Below are 22986 nucleotides of genomic sequence, written 5' to 3'. Positions count from 1 at the left end.
GGGTGGTAAAAGTGGGAGGCTAAGACGCTGGAGTGAAGGACAGGTGCACAAATTCTGGGGCTGGAGTGAAGAACAGGTGCAAGAACTTGGCCAGGTAGCAGATTGGTGGGAGAGTGTCAGGACATCTCCTAGGCAATGCTCTTCTGCCAGAAATAAGCTCTCCCCACTGTACCAATCAACTTCTAAGGCTCTGCCCTTCCAGTTCTTGCAACTTTCCACATGAACATCTGTCAGTGAGCCTCTCTGTGCAGCTTCCTCAATGAGGACCTGACAGGCTTAGAGGGACATGCTGACAGTGAAGGCATAGAGGGCTGAATAAGGACAGCCATGGTGCCACATGGGGCCGCAATTTGGCCAGGTCTGCTTTAGTTTCTTTTCATTTAGCCCCATGATGTTTTTATTTGTTCATTACAGGCAGTTTATTAAATAAAATAATATAAATGTGTTTTATTCTGGCAGGTATTTATAAGTGTACCTTTACTCATAAGAAGCTTGGCATTACCAAAGAGCAACTGGCGGGAAGAGTTCTGCCACACTTGATTCCCCTGAGTATAGATAATAACCTCAATCTCAGCCAGGTGAGTTTGACTTTTGTAGAGTGAAAATCAAATATAATACATCATAACCATAATGTGCTACAACAGTAATATTTTTTTTGTTGTGCATGCCCAGGACTCTAGCTTTCCAGCTAGAAAAATCATAACCAATATGTTTACCAAATCAACATACACAGTATATTGGCTGTGTGAATGTTTTGTCAAATGTACTTAATTATACCCTCGCTCAGAAGTGATGGCCTGAGAAGGAACTATCTAACAATGCACAGGAAATTGCAGGATCACCTAACAATCAAATAGTATGGTGAAGAATTTTAAAACTGATCTCCAGCATTTAGTGAAGTTTAAAGCAGAACTATACCCATCAATTTAACAGTTTCAGAAAACATTTACATTCCTGGCAGGTCCTGGGAATTTACTTGTGCTCTCAACCAAACCGTCAAACCATCAAAAGGATGATGTGATAAGTAATCAATCAGACGTGCAGCATCATCACAGCTGAAGGTCAAACGGAGGTCAAGATGGCAGCTTCCTTGGTTGAAAATGTTAGTTTAGTTCCACTTTAAATAGTTAGTTTGTTTGGATCACCTGCAGAGTTGCAGTAATCGTGCTCAGCAAACTGTAGGAGCCTCTCAAAATAACCAAGCTTCTGCTAAATGAGTAGGCACATTCTACAAGTGAAGTACCATCACTTGTGGGAAGCACCTAATCTTGTACTAACACCTGACCATTAGAAAGTCATTATTTAAATAGGATCTTCAGCAGAGGGGCCACCATTGTGACCAACGTTTTGATTTTGCTACCAAATGATGCTCCCTGTACGCAAGTAATGGGAGCATTTGTAGTCCTTTCTAAAATCGGCATTAGTACTTTAAATGGAATCTAGACAAAACGGTTGTTTTATGGCGTGAAAAAAAAGTGCTTTCATGGCTGTCCTTGTCCGTTTTGGACAGAGTCTCCTCACTAATTTGGTCATTACACGGGAAATAAAAGGAAATCCCACATAGCAAAAGAAACTTGGTACAAGTGCTACCTGTTGCTTGCAGTAAAAATTTGCTGTTGCTAGGCAATTTTCAACTTTCATTTCTGTCGCATTTTGAATGCTATGCCATAGACACAGCTATCACATGGTATAGATGTGCTGTGATTGGCCCTGTCTGTACCATGTGAGCACTGTGGCCAATGATCATCATCACAATAGTACACAATGAATGGCTATGAATGAAAGATATTCAATGCGTACAGCTGAAATGTGACATGGGGCCGGCCCGGTACAACAATCTGTCATCCGGTGGGTACACTGGGTGACAGATCAAGCTGCAGTGTGTTTGTTAGAGCCGGCTGGAGGCGCAATTGGGAGTATGTTATGATGTCCACCCAGGATGGGAATGCTCCCACTTGCCTGTCATTTGACCATAAGCTGGACGGGAAGTAGTTAAAGAGTGAATTGTCATTTTATGTCAGTATTTGGTTTTAGAAAAACAGTCATTGCAGATGCGGTTTAATGCACCTAAAATGTTATTGTCTTGTGATAATAGAATACTAAAGAGCCCGGGTTCCAATCACATAACCTGTTCTTTAGTATAGGACATGTGATCTGCTAGTACTGTGCATCATGGGACACCAACTTCAGCAGAGACTTTAGGCATTTCCCAGTTAGATTGGGTGATTCTGCAATGCAAACAGCCCTGGGTAGGAAGGTACAGAGACCACTATGAAAGTGATTGTTTATGCTTGTAATAATTTACAGCTTTTACCTTCCTTTGCAGTTCAATTCATTCATGGCTGTGGTTAAAGAGATGTTGAGCAAGCTAGAGGCAGAGCATAAAACCAAGCTGGAGCAGCTTCATGTTATGCAAGAACAACAGAAGTAAGCAGACATTACCTATTTACACTTTCCATTAGTTCATCTACAGCTGTCACCCTAATGCACCCGCTTGTTGGGCTGTACAGCTAATTTGTCATCTTTGAGATTTCCAAAGCAATATTGGGGCTCATTGTGATGGGTACACTAACTTCCAAAAAAATGGGGAGTGGGGAGCTAGATTTTCACTGTGAGGCCCTGGTGCTAAGGTATTTATTTTTAAATTCTGGCATTAACGAAAGGCCTTAAAAAGTGATGAGACTATTTATGAGCATTCGTGTTGTTTTGTGCATTTGTGTTCTACTTCAAAATGACCATCACAAAAATTGTGCGGTTAAGTATACAAAGCAAAAACTATTTCCTTTTCAATAATTTTGATTAGAGAAACGGAAAAATAGGAAATGAATATTAGTAAGTACAGTATCGCATGTCAATGTATTCCCATGATACATTTTAATAACCTCAGCTACTTGGCCATTCTCTGTGGTTAACAATTCAATCTAAAGTTAAAGTGAACCTGTGCTTTGCCCAGTGTTAGAGTAGCTTGTAAACAAATATTGTATCCTTTCTGTTCTAGATCTTTGGATATCTCAAGTCAGTTAAATATGACTTCAGAGCAACAAACTAATAAGACAAACAATCAGGTAATAACAGAAAACATATTTTTTTTTTTTTTTTAGAAAATTGCATTCTACTTGTGTTTTCTATAATGCAACTATTGGTACTATGGGCTAGGTTATATACAACAGAGCCTCCTCCTCCCTAGATGTTCATTTTGGTAGTTGCTACCATGTTAGTAACAAATACAGTTGGAATATTTTTCTGAGATCATTTTTATTCATCTTGTTTTTATAGTTAATCTGTGAAAGTAAAAAATTGTTGAATGTGATTTGGTCTATTCCATAGTCATAAATAATATAGGGCAGGGGTCTCCAAACTTTCTAAACAAAGGGCTGGTTTACTGCCTTTCAAACTTTAAGTAGGCCAGACCATGTCCATTGGGGGTAGAAAATGTCTTGGCATCAGTTGGAAAAAAACATGCCCTATCTTTGGTGTCATTGATAGGAATTGTGTCCCATCATTGGTAGGAATCCTGCCCCATTGTTGGTGTCATGGGTAGGAATCCTGCCCCATTGTTGGCGTCATGAGTAGGAATCCTGCCTCATTGTTGGTGTCATTGGTAAGAATTGTGCCCTATTGTTGGAATCATTGGTAGGAAGAATGCCCCATCATTGGTGTGATTGAGAGGAATTTTGCCCCATCATTGGTGTCATTGAGAGGAATTTTGCCCAATGATTGGTGTCATTGAGAGGAATTTTGCCCCATGATTGGTGTCATTGAGAGGAATTTTGCTCCATGATTGGTGTCATTGAGAGGAATTTTGCCCCATGATTGGTGTCATTGAGAGGAATTATGCCCCTTCATTGAGAGGAATTGTGTTCCATCATTGGTGTCATTGGGCCTTATCGTTTGTGTCATTGGGAGGAATTTTGCCCCATCATTTGTGACAGTGAATGAAATGGTGCCTCAAGAGCCAGATAAAAGCAACCAAAGGGCCGTAGTTTGGAGACCACTGATATAGAGCTTGAATACTTGAATACTTGATTAATATTGTGTTGGTAAAAACAGAAGTAGCAGAAACCGAGATCAGTCAGTGTATGTACCCAACTCGGTGGCAAGATGTGTTCTTTCTGAATTAGGGTTCTTCGCCAACCCATTTGTTTAATGTAGAAGTGCGATCAAAAGCCAACTAAGCTTAAACCTACTCCCACCCTTATTCTAAGCCCTATGTGTACTACTCTATAAAGGAAAGATGTGTATACTTACTTAATTTAAGTGCTATCCGGTCTGGTAACCCCCCACTGCCCAGCAACTGGCTTGAGAGGAGAGAGCAGCAACAACATTGGTGGTGATGTCACCCGTAGACTTAATTTGAGGCATCCAATATCCTCTGTCCCTCCTCCCCCCTGAAGCCTGCACTGGAACCTAATCACATGACCAGACCAAAGCACCCTTAGATTAAAGTGTAAGTTCACCTTTACAAAAAAATCTCTAAGGTAAACTCACACTGGACCCCCCCTCTCCACCCCCTCTAGATCTCACTGACCTGGAGTCCTGCAATCACCCGCTTGTGACACATCAGGTTGCCACTTTGCAAGTCTAGAGATTTGAAATCCCCACGGCTTTCTCTCCTCTTCTCCAGCCCTGACAGGATGGGCTAGATGGGTCCTGACTGGACCAATTAGAATGCCTCCTTATACGTACCTTTATGTGGTACATTTAAGAGGTTAAGCAGCAGGGATTTCAAATCCCGGGACCGGTGAAGTGGCTACCTAATGCCTCACAGTGGGTTGATCGTGGGACTCGGGTACATCGGGACCGGGGGAATGGGAAGGGGGTCCAGTGTAAGTTCACCTTACAGATGTTCTGTAAACGTGAACTTACCCTTTAAGTATACACATCTTTTCTTTACATTGTAGTTATCATGGGATTTAGAATAGGGGAGGGAGTAGGTTTAATCTCAGTTAGCTTTTGACTGGACTTTTACTTCAAGACAACCTGCCTATTAAGATTGCAATAAAAATCTTCAAGCATGCATGCATTAAAAGTAAGTTATGTGGCAGGAATTGTGTAAAATGCATCTAAGCATTTTTTTAAATAAAAGATCAAAGATAAAAATATGCTCCATCCTCCTCTTTCAGAACAAAAATTGTATAGATACTTTTAACATGATTAATCTGTATAATTTTTTGTTCAGAGTGTTTTTTCTTAAAGTTTTGCAAATACAGAGTATGCAATTCTATATACATAATGGATACATACAGTATCGATAAAAGGTCCTTGTATCTAATACAAAATTCCAAGATTGCTCTTGACCTTCTTTTTATGAATGTGTTGAGTAACAGTGTTGAATAGATTATTCAGTAATGTTAAAATAATAGAAAGCTATGGCATATATTGATCTTTATTTTGGTACCGTTAGATTTAAAAGAGACCAGATTTTTTGAGTACCGATTTGGTAACTTCTATATGGTAGTCTGCTGTATCTGCATTAGCTATAGGGTCTTGGGGAGGAAAGAAAAAATAGTGGAGTGAACAGAGGGGCCGATAGAAAAACCATTGAAAGACCCATTGGATCTATGTATGGGGATAGGAGGTAACTTGGAAAATAAGAGGAAAGAAGAGGGGTCCCTCTCTCTGGGGGTTAACCTCACCCTCTACTAATCAGTTTGTTTAAAAGGGCTTAAACAAGGTCTTTGCATAAGTTACAATTTAGGACTGTATGTACAAGAAAATAAATCCTAATCCAGAGTCTGCAAACTTCAGGGCACAGCCACCAAATATGTAACTAAGGATGCACCGATAGCATTTCTTTTTTTTTTTTTTTTTTTAAGTACTCGCCGATACCAGTTACCGATGCCTATGGCAACTGCTTTGTTTTTTCTTCAGCTGTCAGCAATGGTACAAAGCTTTGAAAAGTTATTTATAAATTAAATAAATAAATTGTTTTTTTTTTTGTTTTTTTATTTTGTGCTTTTTCAAAGTGAAATGTGTAAATATATGTTAATATGTGTAAAAATATTCACTAACAAAGTAAACAAAAAAAAGTTTTAATTGTCTATTGTTTATTAAATAGATGTGAACAAAAAAAGCAGGAAATTAAGTGGAGGAGAATAGGGAGTTAATTAAGGCTGATTAGAGTAAATTAAGGGTTAATAATGGGTTAAACAAAGGAACATTTGTTCATCCCTTTGCTCTGCAGATGAAGAAACAGAAAGATACTAAAAGAAACAATCTTTCTTTTTATTTTAGTGTTTCAGCGGATGAGCAATGTTGTTAATAAATATCTCCGGCTGCTTTTTTTTTTTTTTTTTTTTACTTCTTTACCATTTCAGCTGTCAACAGGGGAGACCCACTGACAGCTTGAAGAACCGAGCCTGCAAGTATCAGTTTCAGGTATCGGTGCATTTGCACGAGTCCCAATGCTTTGTGCAAATACTCAGTATCGGCACCGATACTAAGATCGGTGCAACCGTATATGTAACATAGTTCCTGCTTGTCCACAGCCACAGAACCAAAGAGGTGAATAATTTGGGACATATTTAGGAATTTATTTTATACCAACAAAATATAACTTGTATAGAGTTCTCTAAAGCTAGAATATTAAAAGAGCTCTAGGCAGCAGAAAACCAGACTGCATTCCAGTCTTTCTCTGGGATAGTTATGTTTATTTCCTTTTCCCAGCAAATCCTCTAAGATATAGAAACTAAATGACATAGTTGGGCATGTTGGAAACTATCTATCTATATATTTTTCAACAGGCTGATAAAACATTTGACATGGGGCAAGATTTCCTTACTGGTGCAAGTGAAAGACAAGAAAATGGCCATGTCCCAAAGCAGGCCAACAAGGTAGGTACTCTGTGAATATATACAAAAAAAAAAAACATAAAAAGAAAGGGGAACATCAACTGTGTTTTCTTTTGCTGAAGATAGCTAGTCGTGTGTCTATGTAGAAATAGCCTGGTAATTTGATGAGCATACTATTACAAATCACCATTATTTAGTAGGTTATTCATAAATGAGAAGCACAAAAATATTGTATATATTATAACTCGATAAACAGATATGTTTCTGAAGATTGAGGCGTTGGTTCAAATATAGACACTCAGGCTTGGATGTTGGAAGCCTGACTTATATGGGCTGATTTACTAAAGGAGTTTTTAACCCTTTCGCTGCCTGGCCCTTTGCTCCATTTTTACCCTCAGGTGGCCAGACTATTTTTGCAATTTTTCCTTTGTGTTTTTTATTTTCGTAGCTTTCAAGGTTTGTAAAAGACCCCTCATATATTTTCTGAAAGCACATGACCAGTAGAATAAAAAGAAGGTGCTACTGATTTCTAAGGTCCCACAATATTTGTGCAAATGTTTATCAAAACAATACATTTACAAAAAATCCACTAAAATCATGATTAGCAGATAAATACACAGCACATTTTACAAATTTCCTACTAAATATAAAAGCTTGACTTGTATTGAGTTAATAAATAACAAATATTTGTGAATTTTTACATTGCGCCTTTTTGCCAAATGGTGAAAATCGAACATATGCAAAAATGTAAATATCAAATTTCTCTTAAAATCTGTAGGTTTTCATTTTTCACTTACAGCTTTCAGGATTTGTAAAAGACCCCCCCAGACCATAAATTTTCTGGAAGCCAATGGCCAGTAGACTAAAAAGGTGTTACTGATTTTTTAAGGCAGTGCAATATTTGTGCAAATGTTTATCAAATCAATATTTTCGCTAAAAATACACTAAAATCATTAACAGCGTACATAAACACAATATAACAAAATTCCTGCTAAAGCATCTTTCACATGTGGCATACTAAATTGTATGCCCATGGGGGGGGGCATGTTTACCTGGACAGGCATGCATAGGTGTTCCATGCATCCCCGTACAGGCAGTCCCCTTTATGTCAATTGGGATGTAACAGCTGCACAGGCATCCGTGTGGTTGTATGTACATGACCCTGAAAGCATACAGTGTGAGCTCAGGGACATGAATGCGGACCTACATGGATGTAAAATTGGGAGCAACGGCTCTGTTCATGCAGGTGCTACATCCCAAATTACATCAATGGGACGGCCTGCACACAGATGCCCAGAACACCTGTGCATCCCTGTAAAGGTACGCTGTGCATGCCTTGTGTCACACAGGCTGTGTGAACAAGGCCTTAGGCCCCTTTCACACAAGCAGACCAATTGGGCCCACCTGAAAAATGCACAGGCAGACCCAATCGGACCCCCAATTGTTCTCTATGGAGAGGCTGATGTAAATGGACGTGTGTCAGATTACTTGTGCTTGCATCCGATCCAGTCTGCTAAAAACAGACGGATGGGGATTCTTTTCCCCATCCATCTATGAGATTGGATCAGATGGTATCAGATGGAAATGGACAGGTGGTCCATTTCCATCCAACCTCACTATAGAGAACAGCGGGCTGTGTCCGCTCTGCATTAATGGAGCGGACATGGACCTGTCATCCGCCTGCTCAGCGGAAATCAGCAAAAGGTTAAAGAGTAACTCCACTTTTGTTGAGAAAAAACATTCCCCTCTGGGAGATCTATGTACACTGCAGGGGTTTTAACCTCTGGTAGTATGATTATGTCAGATTTTTGATGCTCAAAGCAGTACATTGTTTTGCATAGAAAGTTGGCGTTTTATATTGTAGGCCTGTAATTCTTATCAATAACTCACTTAAATCTGTCCAAATAAGAGTCTAGTAGACATCCCTGGGTATGATAAGGTTTGATAAAGTTTGAAACACAAATCATAAATTATAATGTAATAAATAACTATAAATAATTATAACAAATAATATAATACTAACATTTATTTAGTAATGTAATCAAATCAAAAACACAGAAATTTGCTGAAAGTTTTCTTCCCGGCAGGGTCTGGCATCTGCCGGACTGTCAGCCGAGAATCCCGGAGCACATGCGCCGCTGAAGTCAGTGGCTGATTGCGAGGGGAATACCTGTAGGTAAAAGAATATCTCCTAAACCTGTACGGTTTAGGAGATATATTGTTTTTACCTACAGGTAAGCCTTATTATAGGCTTACCTGTAGGTAAAAGCTGGAAATATGACTATACAACCACTTTAATGACCAAGCCTATTTTTGACACTTGTTGTTTACAAGTTAAAATCTGTATTTCTTTAATTGTACATCACGGGACACAGAGCGATCGTAATTACTATGTGGGTTATAGTCCACCTTCAGGTGCTGGACACTGACACACCCTAAACAGGAAGTTGCCTTCCTATATAACCCTTCCCATACCGGGAGTATCCTTGCTGGGGCTAGCTATGCAGCCAGATCCATTCAAAGTGTCTTTTAGGCCAAATTGAATGGTACCCGGGCCTCATGTCCAAAGAAACCAAGGTTTTGCTTGTAAACGCTTCTCTTTTTAGAGAGAGCTGGACTGTTGGTTTTACCGCAGAAAACCCTGCGGCGGGAAAGGTAAGTGGAGTTTTCTAAGGAATTTTTACATTTTCTTGTAGAATGTCTCTTTTAAAGTAAATGTTGTCATGCCTAAGTGTCACCACTGGGGGCTGTATGGAGCACGTACCTTCTCATGCTTTGCACAGAGATCATGCTGTGTCACAGAAGCAGCAGACTTTTTTTCCTCCAACTAGCAGGTAGACCTCCGGTAAGTTTGGGGGGGGGGTTTGCTTCCTCCAGACACCCCCACCTGGGCTGAACTCTTCCCCTCTTCATGAGGCGGAGTATAAGGTAGACCTGAAAACGATCGGCAATGCCGTTTTCTTTCACCGCCCCTACTCGGCGATAGCTTCCAGGTCTTCCATGCCATCCCTCCCTCACAAGCCGATCCCGTCAGATTGGGGGCCTGTGCGTGAGCAGGAAATCTCTTTTTGAAAGAGAAAGGGGGGGAGCAATGCGAGGTGGGGACATGGCTTAGCAGGGCGTTGGCGCCAGTGTCCTCATTTTGGAGGCTAAGCAGGGTCGGGCCTGGTTAGCACCTGGATGGACCATCTGGAAATATCAGGTACTGTAGGCTGGGTACGCCGGAGCGTAATGGTTAATATCCAAAAATCTGCAAAGGGGAAAATCATTCCTTCAGTTACCACTGAAGTGGCCCAGATCAGAAATTGACTTGCCCATTATTCTAGAAATTCAGGCAGAGCACTTTGTTCTGAGGGCCTGAACGTTCAGTTTACAGTATTGTCCTGCCAGGATTCAATCCAACTATGCCACAGCAATGGCCTATATTGATCACCAAGGGGGCACAAAAAGTTGTTCGGCCTAGAGAAAGGTGAATCATATCTTATCTTGGGCAGAAAACCATGTACTTTGCCTATCGGCGGTCTTTATTCTAGGAATAGAAAATTGGCAGGTGGAATACTTGAGTTGTCAGCAGTTGTTCCTGGGAAAATGGTTCCTTCACCCTTGCTATTCCCGTGGAATCAGTTCTCACTGATTTATGCATTCCTTCCTATTCTGCTTTTGTCCACGACTTCTTCGCAGGATCAAGCAGGAAGGGAAGTCGGTGATTCTTGTGGCCTCCAGCGGGGCCCAGGAAATCTTGGTATGCAAGGATCGTAAAGATGACAGTAGGGGACCCATTAACCCTACCGCTATGGCCAGACCTTCTTTCGCAAGGTCCGGTATTCCATCCTATTTTACAAACGCTAAACTTAATGGTTTGGCTATTGAGACCCACACTCTGAAGAAACGTTCTAGCTTATGGTTTAAAGAGGTAGTTTCTACCCTCTCAAATCAAAACTTACTCCTCTAGGGCTGTTAGTGCTTCATGGGCAGTGCATCACCAAGCCTCCATGGCTCAAATCTGCAAGGCCGCAACTTGGTCTTCAATCCTTACATTTACCAGATTCTATCAGGTGGATGTAAAAAGACATGAGGATGTCGCCTTTGGGCGCAGTGTATTGCAGGCGGCAGTATAAGTCCTATGATCTCATGGTGCCCTACTTTTGTTGTCTACCTCCCCTCAGTTGGCACTGCTCTGGGACATTCTACATAGTAATTACTATGACTTTGTGTCCCGTGATGTACGATTAAAGATAATAGGATTTTTATAACAGCTTACCTGTAAAATCCTTTTCTTTTGACGTACACCACCGGACAGAGAGGTCCCGCCCCTCTTTCTAGTATACACGTGTATTGCTTGTCTACAAAACTGAGCTACTCTGGTATGGGAGGGGTTATATAGGGAGGCAACTTCCTGTTTAGGGTGTGCCAGTGTACAGCACCTGAAGGTGGACTATAACCCACATAGTAATTACTATGGCTCTGTGTCCCGTGATGTACTTCAAAAGAAAAGGATTTTACAGGTAAGCTGTTATAAAAATCCTATTTTTTAGCTAGAAAATTACTTAGAACTACCAAACATTATATATATTTTTAGCAAAGACTCTGGAGAATAACATAAAAATATTTGCGCAGCACACATTTTTGGGGGGAAAAAATACACTTAACTGAATAAAAAAAAAAAAAACTAAACGTTAAAGTTCGCCCAATTTATTTGTATATTGTGATGTTTCACCAAGTAAATAGACACCTAGCATGTTATGGTTTAAAATTGCGCACACCTATGGAATGGTGAGTTACAGAGGAGATGTTTTGCTAGTTATTGCTCCCGCTCTCCCTCTGGCGGTCACGTCCTATACCTCACATGTGTGATTTGAACGCCATTTACATTTGTGGGCGCAACTTACGTATGCATTTTCTTTGTTGTGCAGGGACGGGGGGGGGGGGGGTTAAACATTTTTTTTTTTTCTTATTTATTTTATTTATGTATTTATTTTCTTTTAAAAATCTGATCACTTTTATTGTCACAAGGTGAAGTAATTATACAATCTAATATATCCTATATATATATAACTATTGCATACATGTATTAACTTGCCTATCCCTATAAATTAGCTAGTCTAAAGAGTCTGATAAGCACAATGATATAACAAACACATCTGCTTAGTAAACAATGTTACATTTATTTCCCAAGAAAATAAGAATATACTACACAGCAGAATTAGAAAGAAACACTATAAAGGTATTAAAAGAAATCACAATGTTACAAAGCTTACAATCAGAACACAATACAACAATAAACTTATCACATCCTCTAGCTAGACTCCTGGGCTGGTCTCAAGATGTTGAAAAAGAGAGAGCTCTGTTTGAAACCTCCCTTTTTACAATGACACCTCAGCCAAACCCCCTCCCATTGCCAGCCCAACTCTATTTTGGACGAATCAGAGTGTCCCGGGGGGCGTTCCTCCTCAACAGGTTATATTATTGACCGTCCTTGGGTATTGTCCACTAGGGGGCAGTGTTTGTCCATGAATTACCACTGTCCGACCTGAGTCAAACCTTCACAGATATCTGGGTCTTTGATCTTCTGTATCTAAATTCATCAATTATCTCTGCCAGTCAGGCTCTTTGAAACTCGCAAGTAGAGCAGTTAATCAGGAATTCTCATAGACAGCTCGGAACCAGCATTGTCATGCACAGCTAGAGGCTTAACGGGCTACATTCCAACCTGGGGGGCATCCTGTCCTCCAGGGAGTGTGAATATCTCATCCTTTCAAAAACCATGGAAGCCTGGCTGATCTTGGGAATAAAAACAGGTATTTTGAAAATCCAGAAATATGACATTGGACCATGTCGTTTTCCAACACAAGGAATGTAAACGTCACTTGTGACAGTAATAGTTGGTGACAGGTACTCTTTATGGAGGGATCTGGGGTCCAAAACAGCCCAAGTCCCTCCTTTGCACTGAAAATTATTCAAAACGCCAAAATCTGCGTTTTGGAATACTGTGGTGACATTGGCAGCCGAGTGAACTGGAAGTGATGTTGCTTCCAGGCTACTACATCGGAAACATGATCGAAGCCCATTCCGGCTTTGTTCGGGACTCTGGCCAGCCGGTGGATGTGCCGGCTGGTGGCTGGGGTTTCCCGGCAGGTCTCCACCCGCCCGGCCATGTCATCCATTCAGAGTGTTCTGTGAATGGGAAAACTACAAGTCCAGACAGCCTTTGTGGCTGTCGGCTTGTAGTTCTCAATGAACTACCCTGGCCCTGTTAAACACTGTGGTAGTTGATTGTCTCTTCCTGTCAGTGTGTATCTGCCTGCTCGTACCAGGTACGAGCAGAAAGATACACTGACGAGCCTGCAAGAGTCCTGCATGGCACCCATGATCTGCTGATCACAGGTGCAATTCTTTACAGGCTCCAAGTGAAAATAAGAATAAATGCACACTTTTTACCTGCAAAAAGATGTTTTGTTTTTTTAAACTACTTCCCACCCAACCAATGTATATATACAGCCGGGTGGGAGCTCTCTACTTCTGAGTGGACGTTCCTGAATGTCCTTCAGAAGTAGGGCGATTGCACTTGCAGCGGCGCGATCCCGATGCGCTCGTGTCACCCGGACATGGCACATCCCGGATCGGCAGGAGGGCTCTGCGTTTGGCCCTCCTGATCACATGACGGTCGTGTCCAATCACGGCCATCATGCGATATCATCAAACAGCCGGTTGCTAGGCTATTGGCTCTCCTCTCCTGACACAGAAGTTGTCGATGAGGAGAGGAGAGCGGATCGCTGCAGCCGGCTGGTGATCAGTGAGTATGAGCTGTTTTTTACAGCTTTTTACTCACTGATCACCAGTCTAGTGAAAACACACAACACACCACACAGTATAAACACACTGTCCCCACACAATAAAAACACATGTCCCCAATAATAAAAACCCCCCACATATGTCCCAATAAAATCACATGTCCCAATGATTATCTGCACACATATGTCCGTGATCATTTGCGTACATATGTCCGTGATCACACAAACCAATTATTATACACTTAACCAAATTTTTTTTTTTACCAAAGACATGTAGTGGAATACATTTTGGCTTAAATTTATGACAAAATTCGATTTTATTGGATTTGTTTTAAAATAGAAGAAAATATTGTTTTTTTTTCTCCAAATTTCCACTCTTTTTTCACTTATATCACAAAAAATAAAAAAAGGAGTCGTGAATAAATACCACCAAAATAAAGCTCTATTTGTGCAAACAAAATTATACAAATTTCATTTGGGTACAGCGTAGCATGACCGTGCAATTGTCATTGAAATTGCGAGAGCGATGAAATCTGAAAATTGGGCTGGGAAGGAAGGGGGCGAAAGTGCCCTGTATTGTAGTGGTTAAAAAGGCAAACTTATCCTTTAACTTTCCTTTTGCTCTTTTTGTATAGTTCTTACTTCTTTTTTCCCTATTCTTCCCACCTGTTTTCTTTCTTCACCTCCTCGTTGTTCACTGGATGGAGCATGCCTACACACCAAAATATATAATGGCAAATAAAATGGCTTCTGCATGTGAAAATTCCCTCAATTTTAACTCCTTATAGGATAATAGGGATACTATAGACAGCTTTTGAAATCATGATATATCTATATTAACCTCTGTGGCGGTATGATTCAGTCTGGATTTAGGTGCTGAAAGCGGTACAATAATTTTGCATGGAAATTTGGCGTTTTTATATTGTAGTCCTGTAATTCTTAGGAATAACTCTCTTAAATCTGTTCAAACCAGAGTCTAGCAGACATCCCTGGTATGAGTTTATAATATAATAAAGAATAATAAAAATTATTCAATAATGTAATCAAATCCTAAAACATTGAAAAAGGGAAATTTTTTGGTTGCTATGGACAATCTCCAAATTTCAGGCAGAAAAAACAGTATTTATAATATAAAAGGGCATGCAGGGCATTGCACAGACCACTAGGGACAAAGGGGGTGTGTATTTTTTAATACAGTACTGTAATCTGTAAGATTACAGTGCTGTGTGTGTTTTGTGTGCTTTTACTTTTTTGAATTTGCCGCCATTCTCCGTTCCCGTGCGCCGTAACGACGCAGGGAACGGAGCTCAGCAGCATACGGCACTGTGAATCGAGCGGAGGACAGCTCGACCACACAGCGCAGAGGACATCGCTGGATCCAGGGGACAAGGTATGTAACTCTCCCTGTGTCCTCCCCTGCATCCAGCGATGCGATCCCGAGTCTGCCTCGGGATTACCGCTAGGGGGGTTAAAGCTTGGTTGATCAATTTCACCCTTTTGCCTGGGTTTGTTTTATAACCAGAATATTATATGTTTGTCTTTTGGATTTTCACTTCAAAGGAAGAGGTTTTATATTTATTTGCTACTTTGAGTGACACATGATTTGTTTTATAAGGTATCACTTACACTTGAAGAGAAGCAAAAACTTGCAAAAGAGCAGGAGCAAGTCCAGAAGATGAAAAGCCAGCAGCCTCTCAAACCCACCGCAATGACGCCAGCTGCTTCAGTAAAACCGGTAAGGAGGGATGTGCAGTCTTGCTGGCTGGAAATGGAAAGTCTAAAGCTGGGCTTAGAAGGGCAATATTTTTACTGAGCACTGACTAGTCTGAAATCCAATTAGGACAAAGAAAGGAAACCTGTCGTGTTTATGGGACAGATTGCAGAGTACTCACTTCACAGTTTGTAATCAGACAATTATAATTCATGAATAGTATGATTTTCTGCAGAGGACAAATTTCCTGCATATATTCAGGAGAATAAAATTATTCACCAATTGTTTATAGGTCTAGCATATGTATGTTTGTGTAGATTGTTTTTATGTAAAGGTTTAGAGCTGAATTTGCGCTTGATTTTTCTCCAGACAAAGGACCTTACAAAGACACTGATGGAGAACATGACCTCTCTCAACAGCCAGTCAAGCGTCAATGCTAAACCAGCCATGAGTGGCTTTCCTTCGCTCAGTAACATGCCTGGAAATATTGGATACCCAGCACCTGTTGATAACATGAGCTTAAACCGAAATGTCCAGAATGGTCTTAACTCAAACACAGGGTTCCAGCCTTCTGGATTTGGGAACATGGGGTCTGTAACTCCTAATCAGAACTTCTTCACTGGCACAGTTCCCATGGGAATGAACAAAATGGCTCTTATGTCAACCCCAAATAGCATGCAGAACTTCAGTACAATAAGCAGCCCTCCCGGTGTGCTGCAGCAGAACTCATTGAGCAAGCCTTCTGCTGCCATGTTACCATTGGACAATCTCTTTGGCCCACAAAAACCCAAAGTGAGTCTGAACCAGATGTCGCAACCGAATCCCTGGCTCAATCAATTTGCACCCCCACCAAGTTCTCAAAATATGAGTGGCACAGTGACACAGACAGGCGTGACTGGACAAACTGGCTTTGGCGTCCAATCTAACCCATTTTTTAATCCTCAAGGCTTTACGCAGCCAGCAACCACAATGAAAAATAGCAGTTCAGCTAGCAATGATTTAAAAGACCTTTTTGGCTAAATAACTTTTTCAAGGATTGTTTTATAATTGTCTTTGGCCTGCTTGAGATCTCTTGGTTCTACCCTACCATTGTGATATTACAAGATTTCCAAAATGTATGTTTTATTGTTTCTTCCCTACATTATGTGATGACCCTGTGGTTATATTAGCTGATTTCTATAGGCAATTGATCTTCTTTTTGTAAAAGCGTCTACAGAAAAACACAGAATATCACCAAAAGTGTACTGTTTAATCATATCTCAAAATTCTACATGGCTATACTTTTAAGACTCGCGAACCTTCTCTGCATTCTCAACATTCTCAGGCTTCTTCTGACAAGACATTGCAGATTGCGGTTCCAACTACAAAGATATGTTTTTTATCATGTCCGTATTTTAGTTTGGGGTAGTGGGCTCACAGTTATTGCAACTGGGATTCATGAATATATCCACTTAACCAAAATCTGATTTTTTTCACATTTTATTACATCTTCCTCAGGGTATTGACAAGTTTTAAAATAAGATTTTCCAAGAGCAAAGGTGTTCCCCCCCCCCCCCCCCTTGACTTGTACTACTGTAAAAGAAAACTAATACCTTAGTGGTATTGAGAAGCACTTTCAGCCTTAAATATTAATATCAAGTTTTTTCCTGTTTTTCACCAAATTTAAGATTAGAAAAACATTCCTTACCTTTTAGAGCATGTCAACAGATCTGCAAATGTATATGTTTTTGTTCTTTTAATGAAGTTAATGACATTTGTTCTCAGCAGACCCTCCGCAGATATGCTGCATGTTTTATCATTTTAATTCCAACAACGTATATTTTTCCTCATTTCAGTTACAACTGGTATGTTTATTTATAATTTTAAAAAAATGTATAAATATTTTTTTCGTTTCGCACATTTTCTTAACAGGTTCTTAATTTGCTTAGGAAAAGAGGCCCTAAGTCAGAAAAGAACGATTGTTACTTCAATGTAAAATGTGTTGTGTTGCTGTCCTTCCTTTTTGTCACATATTCTAGCCTACCCAAGCACTGTAACGGGTCCTAACTGTATCATGGGAGTATCTTTTTTTTAATTTTATTTTATTTATTTTTTTGTGCCCATCTCTTTTCCAAAATTACCTACAGATGGTAATTTTCCTTATAATTAATTAGCAAACAGTCCAGTCTACAAAACATTTACCTATGTTTAACATACACAAGCTTCTTTGCACATATCCTGCGAAAAAAGATGAAATCTGTGAATATGCTCTTGTGTATCTATCTGGGATTGACAGAAACATCCCAATCTTTTAGCCAGCAGAGCTTTGTGTTTTATGGTTAAGGTTCCTGGTTGTTATAAAATTCATAGTATCAGCAGTTGCAAACCCTTTTCTTATCAGAGGTTTTTGCTTGATGAAGTACTTTTCATGAACTACTTCTAATGCCGCGTACACACGACCAGAATTTCCAGGCAGACTAGGTCCAACGATCTTCCCGACGGACTTTCGGCAGAGTTCTGATGGACTTTCCCACACACGAAGGACTAAAGTCCGTTCATTTTGAACATGATGGCGTAAACGGGACTGAACAAGGAAGTTCAATAGCCAGTAGCTTCCCTTGCGTCGTATTTGGTCCTTCGGACCAGGACACAGACAAACGGTTTTCCTAATTTTATTCCGTCGGATAGATTTGAAAAGTCCTATTTCTAGGTCAGTTGGATTTTTTTAAATCTTTTTTTGAAAAACAATCAGACTAGCCCACACAAGATCGGATTGTCCGGGCTAATCCCTTCGGACCTAGTCTGCCATAAAGTCTGGTTGTGTGTACGTGGCATTACTGCCTTATTTTGAGGAACTTGTACAGAGGTTAGCTTGAGGTGGGGCGTCTGACTGTCTTGTCAATACCACCACACTGGCTGTAATCTATTGACGTTTCTTACCAGCTTCAGCTGACTTTGGGGTGTCATTTGCACATAGAAACTATTGCCTGTTGCTCATTGGAGTATTAGAAATTATCTTAATCAGTGAGATTTTCAAACACTTTGGAAAGGAGTGGATGTTCTATTTAAAAAAAAAAACATAATTCAGAGTTCTGTATGACTGTTGTTAAAGGCTCTTACCCAGCAGCCCCAGACACACATTCTGTAATTTGTTGACTTTTTCCAGCCATTTGCAATGGTTGTAATTGCTCATGTGTTAGCCTCTATAGTCCTAGGCAGTGCTTGAATCAATTACAGCACTCATCAAAAGATGTCCATGTAGTGACACCCTAAGTTATTTAGATCTGATATATCATTTATTTACATTAAATAATAATGGCATTTAAGCTGAACCTTTTACATATAATTTGCACTTAGTTTGTCTGACCCTAGTACTTTAGCTAGGCTGCCAGAGACAACTGTTACTTGTAAAGTAGGCAACTGTCAGATTTCAGATTACCTCTGATCCACCTTAGCAGCAGCAGCACTGCCCATATCTGCATCCTTTCAGGTTCCTTTTAAATATTTATTATACTTTTTACCTTGACATAATTGGCTTCCGCCATTATGAGGACCACAGACTGAACACTGTTGCATTTGTTGCCGTTGTGGTTATCATACAAAAGGTCTCTGCCTCAAATATTTTTCCATTTACAATCCTGTACCTTAAGGGCTCATGCACACTGCAGCCCCCCCCCCCCAAAAAAAGCTGCTTTTACAGGCATTTTAGCTTTTCTATCAGCTAGAAGAAGCTTTTACTTTTTTGGGCTCTTTTGCACATTTTTTTGCACATTTTTATTGAGCTTTATTGAGCATAAGCGTTTTTTTTTTTTTTTTTTTTTTCACCATCCCTTCTCTCAGCTAATTTTTCCAATTTTTTTTTTTTCTTTGTGTTTTTTCTTTCGTGCCCTTTCGTGCTTTTTCCCGCATTTTGGGCACTTAGGCCTCTTTTTTGCTCGAAAGCTCCTCTCAAAAACGCAACTTTGGTGGGTTTTTTTTCTGCCTGTAAAAGCAAATGCCTGTAAACTCTTTGAGCTGTAGTGTGCATAATAGGCTTATTGCCAGCATTACCAGAATAACTTAATTGTTTGGATTTAATGACCACTGTGAATGTTTGTCCTTTTTTTTATTTCCTAGTATAGCAGCATATTTTTATATATTTGTTTTTGTTTAAGCCACCATTTTGTTGCAGTAATGACAGAATTCATGAATATTTAAAAATTCTATAATTAAATGGCACAAAAAATTACATGAATTACTACGCATACAATACAATATACCACTGTCCTAATTATGCTAAATATATTTTTCACTGGTTGTTGCAACTGGTCAGTGTGTATTGTTTGAAAACTAAAATGCCTAAATTTACCTTTTTAGAATATAATGGATTTTTTTTTATTTACAGAGGGAAAATTAATGTTCCAAAGAAAATCATATATTTGCACTGCATTTTTTATTTTATTTTTTATTTTTAGGCAATTGCATTGCAAATGGATCTTCTAGTTAAACAGTTATATTTCATATGATCATTGTCAAAAAATATCAGCTGTTCATATTCTAAAAGTGACTCCTGGAGTGCTGGAAGGGATGACAAGCATTTGTTTTATTTTCCTACTTACACTAGTAAAATGATACATACGATCTGGTTGCTAAGGGCAAAAGCTTCTTTAATTACTCCAATTCCTACCTTTTTTTTCCCAGACACTCATTTGATCAGAACACTGCAGATTTTCTCTTTAATGCTACATTCCAGGAATACTCGGCACAGATAACGTCACAAACCAAGCAATATGGCCACCTGCAGCTTTTAGGTCCTAAATAGGAAATGTTTGCTTTTTTTTCTTCTCCTCCAATTTGGTTGATTTCCTGTTTAGCTTACTGTGTTCTGGGATTGTGTATATAATCAAATAGGTTTGATTAATAGTGACTCTCCACCTTTTTTTTAAATTAGATTATGTTTATCTAGTTAATGTTGAAGACCACGGGGCCTTATGGTGTATATGGATTTGCTACATAATATTTAAGGAGTCAACAATATACTTTAAATAATATATAAAATTGTAAATCATCTGAATTCTTAACACGCTCTTTGAAGTTTGTGCGTGATGTTATCAATCTCGTTTGTGTTGTTAGTTTTGAACAAAATGTTTATAAGGAGACCATTAATAAACGAAGCCTGGTTACAGCACTCTTTAAAGAATGTTTGTGTATTTTCTATTGATAAAAGTGTGGATGATCATTTTTTGAACTCTGCTGTTAAACCTGCCCCTATTACTGATGTTTATACCCAAAGAGGACAGGGACATCACAGAAGCTGATTAATACACCTTAATTACATGAATGTTCTAGTCTAAACTTTTCGAGTTCAACTCAGTTTCACTTTATATTTGAAGGAAAACCTTTAATTTAGGCTCCATTCCCATTTAGACTTGTCATGCAACTTTGGACATCAAAGTTGCATGACAAGTTGTTTTCCAATGACAACCATTCATATATGCGTGACTTAAAGTTGCGTGACTTCAATGTAGATGCTCAGAAGTTGCATGAACGTCATACCTGAATGTTATACAATGCAACTTGTGTGCAACAGTTGTCCATTATGACTGGTCAAAGCCAAAGTCTCAACCAAGTTGCACTAATCCAAAGTTACACTACAAAGTCAGCGCAACTTTGGAGTCGTACAGATGTGAATGGAGCCTTAAAGTGAACCTGTCAGTCATTCTAAGCTTTGAGAAGAAGTCGTCTTTCTTGGCTCACATCAAGAAAACACTGTTCATCCAGTAAATGTTTTTGGAAATAACATTTGCCAAAGTTTTTGCCCTGGAGTAGCCTGCAGTACTAGGTTTTCTGTGTGTGGCACCTGGTCTATCTCTGTGTATCTGTCAGCAGTCCCGTCCCATTGTAATCTGTGGAGCTTGGCTGTCAAATTGACAGACCGTCCAGCTCTGTATCAGGAACCAGTTTTCAATGTGTTGTCTCACTGCTATCAGAGAGGCTTGGTTATTGGCCAGCAAAATTTTGCAGCCTAGGTAGACAAAGCACTGTTTATTGAAATGCAAATGGTAACTTTTTGTCCAAACGCAGTATTTATTTATATCTCTAACAAAAACCCCTGGACACTGAAGTGACAGAAGGCAGTGACATGTGCATGTCATTGGAGGGGAAGGTCAGAGGTGTATTTGATTGACAGCCTGGCTTTACCTTTTCTACACCGTGAAAGAAGTTGGATGGTAGCAATCAACAGAGCAATAACTGGGACATTTGGCACCATTTTTTTGATTATGTGCCAGTAAATTGTCCATAGAATGAATATTTGGAAGTGGTTTCTGTAAACCTTGGCAATAAAAGATGTTGCTTTAAGATCTTGAAAACTGTACTCAATAATATGATCTGTGATATCACATGTTGAGCAAAGGGGATACATTTTGGAAGCATTACTGTGTGGTATTAACTTTTGCAACTTTTTTCAGCATCTGAGTGTCTGACTTTAGTTCCTGCACCACTAACACTGATTATTTAAAATAAAAACTCATATTGCTGCTGCCCAGCACAGCCTATATTGGCCCAACAACAGTTTTTGTATTTAATGGCAAAGCACACAGAAGGGGAAAATACATGATATGGACACTATTGTCAGCTACAGCAGCCCCTTCATTGTCAACTCTCCTGGGATGGAGGCTTTTTCAAATGTTTTAAGAAAGTACACTGTTCACTGAAGGGAAAGGGTAATACATACAGTATTAAGCTGTCAGACACTATACAATTTAAGAGTTGGACATTGAGATATGTATCCTGTTTTTACTGACAATCATGCTGGCTTAACCACTTAAGCCCGGACCAATTTGCAGCCAAATGACCAGGCCCCTTTTTGCGATTCGGCACTGCGTCGCTTTAACTGACGATTGCGCGGTCGTGCAAAGTGGCCCCCAAACAAAATTGGCGTTCTTTTTTTCCCACAAATAGAGCTTTCTTTTAAACAAAAATAGAGCGACAATTTTGAAAAAAATGCAATATTTTTTACTTTTTGCTATAGTAAATATCCCCAAAAAAATATGAAAACTTTTTTTTTCCTCAGTTTAGACTGATACGTATTCTTCTACATATTTTTGGTAAAAAAAAATCGCAATTAGTGATTGGTTTGCGCAAAAGTTATAGCGTTTACAAAACTGGGGATAGTTTATTATAGCATTTTTATAAAAAAAATTGTACTAGTAATGGCGGCGATCAGCGATTTTTTATTGTGACTGCGACATTATGGCGGACACATTTTTGGGACCATTGTCATTTATACAGCAATCGTTGCTATTTAAATGCACTGATTCCTGTGTAAATTACACTGGCAATGAAGGAGTTAACCACTAGGGAGCAGTATAGGTGTTATGTATGACGTTATGTGTTTTTTTGGGGGGTTTTTTTGTATTGTAGGGGGGCGTGGCCTGACATGTGACGTCACTGATCGTCTTTCCCTATAAAAGGGAACAGAGGATCAGTGACAGCCACAGTAGAAAGCATGGGGAGAGGTTTGTTTACACAGACCTCTCCTTGTTCTTCAGCTCTGTGACCCGATCGCGGGACACCAGCGGCAATCACGTCTGCTGGTGCCACGGTGGCGGAGCTCAGGACCGTTTCAGGAGCGCGCAGCTGGGCATTTAAAAAGCAACGTACAGGTACGTGTTTGTGCCCAGCCGTGCCATTCTGCCAACGTACATCGCCGTGAGGCAGTCCTTAAGTGGTT

At 39.7% G+C, this 22986-nt stretch overlaps 1 protein-coding gene across 1 annotated transcript in view; it reads left to right on the top strand.

The window, feature by feature from the left end:
* SCYL2 (SCY1 like pseudokinase 2) overlaps nt 1-20439 on the top strand; it is a 65723-nt gene extending 45284 nt beyond the window's left edge. The window contains exons 13-18 of the mRNA XM_077472293.1: nt 460-578; nt 2327-2427; nt 2999-3065; nt 6744-6833; nt 15198-15317; nt 15663-20439. Of these exons, the coding sequence (XP_077328419.1) occupies nt 460-578; nt 2327-2427; nt 2999-3065; nt 6744-6833; nt 15198-15317; nt 15663-16313 (1148 nt within the window). The 3' untranslated portion in view covers nt 16314-20439. The remainder of the gene's footprint in view (nt 1-459; nt 579-2326; nt 2428-2998; nt 3066-6743; nt 6834-15197; nt 15318-15662) is intronic.
* The last annotated feature ends 2547 nt before the right edge of the window (nt 20440-22986 follow it).

The sequence above is a fragment of the Lithobates pipiens genome, unplaced genomic scaffold, assembly GCF_037356315.1.
Source record: "Lithobates pipiens isolate NorthernLeopardFrog02 unplaced genomic scaffold, aLitPip1_a1.2 Scaffold_8, whole genome shotgun sequence".
Taxonomy (NCBI): Eukaryota; Metazoa; Chordata; class Amphibia; order Anura; family Ranidae; genus Lithobates; species Lithobates pipiens.
The sequence above is the reverse complement of the archived record's forward strand: the minus strand, read 5'-3'. Positions and strand labels throughout refer to the sequence as shown.